This window comes from Pteropus vampyrus, unplaced genomic scaffold, assembly GCF_000151845.1.
Source record: "Pteropus vampyrus isolate Shadow unplaced genomic scaffold, Pvam_2.0 Scaffold287, whole genome shotgun sequence".
NCBI classification, from domain to species: Eukaryota; Metazoa; Chordata; class Mammalia; order Chiroptera; family Pteropodidae; genus Pteropus; species Pteropus vampyrus.
In genome coordinates, this window is record NW_011889068.1 from 1799613 (window position 1) to 1806488 (window position 6876).

The 6876-nt window shown below is 40.4% G+C and overlaps 1 protein-coding gene across 1 annotated transcript in view; it reads left to right on the forward strand.

Annotated features, from left to right (window-relative positions):
- The window catches only part of GRHL2 (grainyhead like transcription factor 2), a gene marked incomplete at its 3' end in the record, with an annotated part of 108164 nt that overhangs the window by 4187 nt on the left and 97101 nt on the right, over positions 1-6876 (forward strand). Inside the window, exon 2 of the mRNA XM_011376198.2 lies at positions 6139-6206. Coding sequence (XP_011374500.1) covers positions 6139-6206 — 68 coding nt within the window. The remainder of the gene's footprint in view (positions 1-6138; positions 6207-6876) is intronic.

Genomic DNA, 6876 nt, shown 5'->3' on the forward strand with positions numbered 1-6876 from the left:
CGGCATAGCAAGAAGGGACTGTAACTTTGGAAGACTTGGGCTCTAGATGAAAGGGTGTTTTAGAGCCTAAACTATGTTTCATGTAAGAAGGACAGTTTCCTCCAGTGAACAAGTAAGTAGGTAGCGGCTGAAAAAAATGAGCCCCCAAAACAAAGATGGTTTCATGGTAGGCTTTCTCTCTCCTTTTCTTTGTTTGTGATTCTTTTATATTTTTAACCCTTTTTTGCCTGAGGAGCTCATTTGAAAAACACAAGAATGAGTTCTACATGTTTTGGAGTGAAAAATTTCAAAATTTATTGAAGATGGTACAGAACTATAAAACTTATCAAATTAGACTCCTGGGCCATTTCTTGAGGGTTCAGCTTTATTAGAGTTTTGTGTTAATACATAATGTTCAGAAGTGGTCATATCCTTAGAAATAAATCACAAAGCAATTTTATGATAAAAAAATAGTGAAAACTTGAGAGTTTTATCAATTTTTAGCATCTAGTGACACATCATTAAAGTGACCCAGATTTAATCACTTTGGTCATTACAACTTCTTTTATAACTATATTAAAATAATATGTTAATTAACAGTTTCATAAAATTTGGTGGATATATATTAAGACATATTTTGAAGAAACATATTGTTCTATTCTTAAAATAGATTTTATTTCATTGTGTGAAATGGATATAATTCAATATATCTGTATTAGATGTCAATTCTTTTGTATTAATAAAAAAGACATACGTCAGAACAAAAATAATTAGTAATTTATGAAAGCAATGAATTTATTTCCCATAGGTTCAGAGAATAATTAAGTATTGGTAAATATGGTGCCTGGATTGCCTTTCCTCTTGTATGTTTTTAATAGTCAAATGAATTGAAATATTCCTTCCTGTAAATATTTTGAGATGCAGAGTAGGGAGTTTACATAAAACTCAATTTGTAACCAAGTTTATAACTCTTTCTGTTGACTTAATATCTTCCAGGATTAATTTATTCATTTAAGATGTAAAATATCTAAATAAAATGTTTTCTAAGACTATGGATTAGTAAATTACACGGCTTCTTTTATCTCATACAAGCTTTACTATAATTATACTGGAAACATTTTAAACATTAAAGAATTAGTCTTCTTTCCAAAAACTTTGCATCCAAATGATTATTTTCAGGCCTTAGTCGGCCCTTGGTTATTCACAGCGTATATATATGCTGGTGTTAAATTTAAAACAAAGTTAAATCTACTTTGAGGATAAACCTTTCTGTAGTAAAGTAAAATGTTAATGAAAAGAGGTTCTATTTTACGAGAGTAAATTTTGGGAAGTCGTTTTATTGTAACAATTACTGCCACATTATTATTTAAATTCTATAGACTTTTTATACCTCTTTGGAATGCTAGTTGATTATTTTTGTACCATGCATCATTTTTTTTATTCCTAAGGTTGGAGTATATTGCTCCTCAGGGAATAGTAGTGGGTTTTGTCATAGAAAAGCGTGTATGACACACAGCACGCACTCAAGAAATGCTGGTCCCTGTCCTTGGAAGCTGGCAAAGGCATATCTTGGTATAATACTTTATACATTTCAAAGTCTTTTCACCTGCAATTTAAACTGTCACCACAGGATCATTGCAGGGAAGCCCATCCTGTTTTATATTTTATAGTTCAGGTAACTAAGTCAGATTTACTCAAGGTCTCAAGTAGGTCCTGTACATTTCCTAACATCTGTTCCATTACACTGTAGTAGTCTGTTCAGGCAGCCACAAAAGATTGTCACAGGTTAGATGGCTTAAACAACAGAAATGTATTTTCTCACAGTTCTGGAGGCTGAAAGTCTGTGATTAGGGTGCTGGTAGGGTTGGTTTCTGGTGAGACTTCTCTTCCTTCCTCCTCTGCAGTTGGCCGTCTTCTTGCTGTGTCTTCACATTGCCTTTTCTCTCTGTGCATTTACTCCTGGTGTCTACCTCTTATAAGAGCATTGGTCTTACCGAATTAGGGCCCCCTCCCCCGCCCCGTTATGGCCTCATTTAAACCTTAATTACCTCCTTAGAGTCCCTGTCTTCAAATACATTGGAGGTTAGGGCTTTAACATGAACTTTAGGGGCACACAGTTCAGTCCATCATACTGTCTACCATTGTTTTGAACCCATTTGAAAATGGGTTCAAATTTTAAAAATATACATTTGAAGCTACTTAGATTATATCTATTATAAAAATAGCCAAATTGCTAGAATCTTTCATAATTTAGGGGCTCAAATACTAGCTCAGTTTTCTATCGAGTTCAAGCTACTTGTCAATAGCAGCTCTAAAGTCGAGAGTGAGCTTTTGATGAATTTTAGATGTGACAGAAGAACATGACAGATTCCATTAGTTAGTTATTTTTAAAATAACTAACTTATACATTTATCTCACTTTATTTTCTCTTGATGGAGCCGGTGGTTCACAATCATCGGATTCTAGCTCTAGTGAAAACATGCTTTCCTGGCCAGTTGATTTCCATCCGTTCTGTTGATCTGGTACTGCTGGAAACCAGTTTTTTTGTTTGTTTGTTTGTCCGCCCATAAGGCCATCCATTTATCCATCTGGCCAACCAGCTAGCCAACCATCTATCCATCCTTCTATTCTACAGAAATTCACTAATCAGCTGTGACCTTCCAGCAGTGATAATAGATATTACGGAGGTGAATTTGATATCCAAAGACAGATGGGACCCAGTTTAACACCTCAGAGAGATCACAGTCCAGGACAGACGTAGTTCTATAAAGCTACAACCACAGCGTGTGGCAGTTAGTGCAGTAACAGGGACGTGCTCCGGGAGCGGTGAGAGAAGAGTGGCACCTCCTTAAAGAGTTCAGGTTTTCTAGAGGAAGCAACGCGTGCTCTACTGGGGAACAGAGGAGGGTTTGTCAGGTGGACAGATGAAGAGAGAGCATTTCAGGCAAAGGGAACAAGAGATGAGAAAACATGGTTGCTCTCAGTGGAATCCAGGTAATCGGTCTTGCTGAGCTGAAGGGGATGGGCAGTGAAGATTGATCAGGAAGGCAGTGGATCCCTCTGGAAGAGGCCAGGCGGGCTGGGCTTTATTTTCTCAAAAAAGGTGTCCAGGGCTAGGTGCATGGCCTTCCTTTTTGCTGGATGAATGCGTGAATAAGTGAGTTAATAAATATTCATAAGCTGTTGAAATTTTTCAAAACAGCTTTTCATTTTAAGTTTACATGAAAATGCAGGAAAGCTTAAAGAAGAAAATGAAATATCCTGTAATTCTTCTATCGTATTATTTGGCATCATTTCCTCTGAGATTGAAGGATTTTGAATATAGGCCTGGTAGATCAGAGAAATGATTTACACATATTACAGCAGCAGCAGCAGCAGCAAAAGCAGCAGCAGAGCGAGGTGAGTTATGGGCAGAGAATCCAGTGAGCAGTCAATCAGGATAGTCCAGTTGAAAAATGATGACAACCTGCAGTAAGCATGGTGGTGGGTTTTTCTGGATCAGCATTTGTCAGATTGTCACTAAGTCAGCCACCAAAATAAACACTAGAGACAAAGCATTATGTTCAGGAAATCATCAAGTATTTGTTTGAGTAAAAGCTAGCAACTGATTGTGTGTGTCTATGAGTTGGCAGGGGAACCCCATCACTTGGATCAAGATATCCGAGAAAATCCCCAGGTTCACCAAGGTGGGGAGTACAGGAGAAAGGCTTTGGGGAGAGAGATACGTGTATGTGGAATTCGGTGTGCTTGTAGAATGTCCAGGATAGATGGTGATGTGGGTCTAGACTGGAGAGGAGCCCGAGTTCAGAGGTCTCAGTTTCTCTGTGGAGGACAGTCTTTGGCAGGCCAAAGGTAAACATGGTTCCGAGTTGCCCAGGTAGGAGTGGGCCCAAAGGTTAGTATGGCCTCAGTTGCATGGCTCCCAGCGTGGGGGGTGGAGCGGAATGCTTAGCGCTCTCCTCCATGCGCCTTGGCAACGGTGGCATTTGCTTCCCACCTTTTTGGGGGTTGCTAACATGTTTTAGTATTGGGAATCCCTATTTCCTCTACTTCTTGGGTTCTGTCTTTTCCAGGACATTTTGATTGATTGATTCATTGTTTCAACAAGTATTTAGTGAGGGCCTGCTACATTCCAGGCACTCGGGACAAAACCATGCACAAGGTGGACATTCATGGAAATTATAGTCTAACTTTGGATATGCATTTAGATGAGACTTGAAGCATGCTCGTGAATTAGCTCAGAGAAAGCATAGGTGGGGAGTGAGGTGGGGTGTGTTCCAGGCAGATGGGACTTCGTGTGCTGGCTCTGTCTGAGAATGAGCATTGCACGGCCAGACAGGCAGTGTGTCTGTATGCATGGTAGTGATGAGGGCCACCCAAGTTGAGGTGAAAGACTTTTTGGTGGCCGTGTTCCTGAGAATAATGGGAAGCACTGATGAACAAGAACCAGGCTTGCATTTTTAAGGTCTCTCTGAATCTTCTTAATGAATCTAGAATGGATTTGTAAGGACGAAGTGAAGGAGAGACCATTAGGAGGCTGATGTAGCAGCCCAGGAAGAGATTTTGGAGGCTGAACCAGGAGACAGGCATCTGGAGGGAAGTAGATGAATTTGAGTCACATGGGATTTAATATAATATCCTTAAGTCTCATTCATATTATAGCATGTATCAGAATTTCAGTTTTAAGGCTGAGTAGTATTCTAATGTATATATATACTACATTTTGTTTATTCGTTAATCTGTAGATGGACATTTGGGTTGTTTTCACCTTTTGGCTATTGTGAATAATGCTACTGTGAACATAGGTGTGCTGGGTATTGAAATTTTGTGTTTATCTGTCATCTTCAGTAGATGATAGGAGCTATGTTATATCCACTTCATTTCTGTCTAACACTGAGCAATGCCCGGTACATTGTAGACCCTCAACATTGACATGTGAATGAACTTACAATGAATTTATCTTATTTTTATTTAACAAATACTTATAAAGCACCAAAGACTCTAAAATTTTTTTGAAAATTAACTCATTTAATTTTACTAAAAACGCTGTAAGATATAAAACCCTACCGTTAAGCCTGTTTTACAGATGAGGAAAGCGAGGCAGAGTGTAGATAGTAGCAGAGCTGGAGATTCGAACCCAGACAGTTCAGTCTGGGTCTCGCCTCTTAGCCACCCTATTATGTTGCCTCCCTAGTCCAGCTGACTGGGCTTGCATAGATATTCAGGTGAGTGGAAACCATGAGAATTGCTAGGGGAATTCAGAGAAGGGGTGCTTCTCATTAGTGCTCTTTTATGTCAAAATTGTGAAGACAGAGTTTTGAGTACAAAGGAGTTTGGCTAGAAGGAAAAACAAAACCAAAAACCCAAAACTATCCAACCAACCAAAGAAATCCAAACCTCCTATTCCCATGTTTGCAAACTGCAAAGATTGTTTGCAGAGATATGCAAACAATCTGAGCTGCAGTGGGGTGATTAGATGACAGTTAGAAACATAGCTGGTTGGCGGGGGGGGGGGGGCCCCTTAAGTGTACTTATTCAATAATCTTTGAGGCAACGTGTTGGCATCGTGGTTGTGAAGACAATAATAAAGGTGTATTAGAAGAAAAATTGTGGAAGCAAGTCCCAGAGCTATGTAGGGAGTGTAGGTAAAGGGTGGTCCAAGAATATCAGATGTCGCTCCCTCAGTGGACAGTGCAGCCCCATGCCCAGTTCGCTCCGCTTCATGTCAGCACCCGAGGTCCCTCATCAGAGTAGAGGGTCAGTCCCTGTTCCTTAACAGGATGCCTGTTGTAACTCCAAGATGTTTTCTGTCTGCTTAGAGCACAGAGGTTCAGATTCGCCCTCCGTTTATTGTGCTTCTTTCCCCCATCAACTCCCAAAGTGGGGAGGGCTCAGCAGTAGCTCAGGTCCAGGGAGAGTTGGCCCGTGTCAGCAATGCACAGCAGAACCGTGACTGTGGTAGCCCTCCGTTTATCATCACCCCTTTGTGTCTGGCCCGCTGCCATTGCCACGTACTTAAACTTTAACCATCTCCTGGCTATGGCAAATCTGCTACTTCTCCTGAAGAGCATTGCATTCCGGTTTCTTTGCTTATGTGGCTCTGCACGTGGTCGTGGTTGCACCTATGTAAGTCTGACTGGTGGTTGCTGATGTTTTCAGGTTCCTCGAGACAAGAGGCTGCTGTCTGTAAGCAAAGCAAGTGACAGCCAAGAAGACCAGGACAAAAGGTACAGTGTTATGTAAAGGAATATGCCTAGCTCCCAAAATAACTATTGTTCTATGTTTTTGTTTTTTTTTGTTTTTTTTTTTTTAAACAACAGTATTAAACTCTAATTTTTGTTTCTGAGAAGAGATGAGATCAAGAAGCAGAGCCTCCTTTTTCTGTCTTTTGGAGTCTGGACCGAAACTGGATGCCTCGGTAGGGAGAGCAAATTGCATTTTTTGGTTGTGCATCCAAAGGGTGCACAGGCTCTAGATATACTAACCCCTTCCAAGGAGGCGGGAAATTCCCAGAGTTAGAGGTGATATGCCAGCAAGATAGTCCACTGCTAGGGTGAACTTTTCTGTAGGTGTGATCAAGCCCTTGAGGGGACGAGACACTTGCAGCTTGCTTTCGATGAGGGGAGAGGAAGGAGGCAGGGCTGTTTCTTGGCCCAGGCAGGCAGCGCTGGGTAGCAGTGGACTGTCAGGGTATGGGCAGGAAAGATGTTGGGACATCATTATGTAGCACCCCTTTCCTGCGGTCCTAAATAAGAATCAATTGAAAAACAAGACACGGTCAGACAGATTGAAATTAAAAAGGAAAAAAGAAACTGTTTTATTTCTGATGAAGCTAGTTAGAGAATGTGATTTTAAATCTACAATTTCTAACATTTCATTCCTGCCTTAGATATGCTT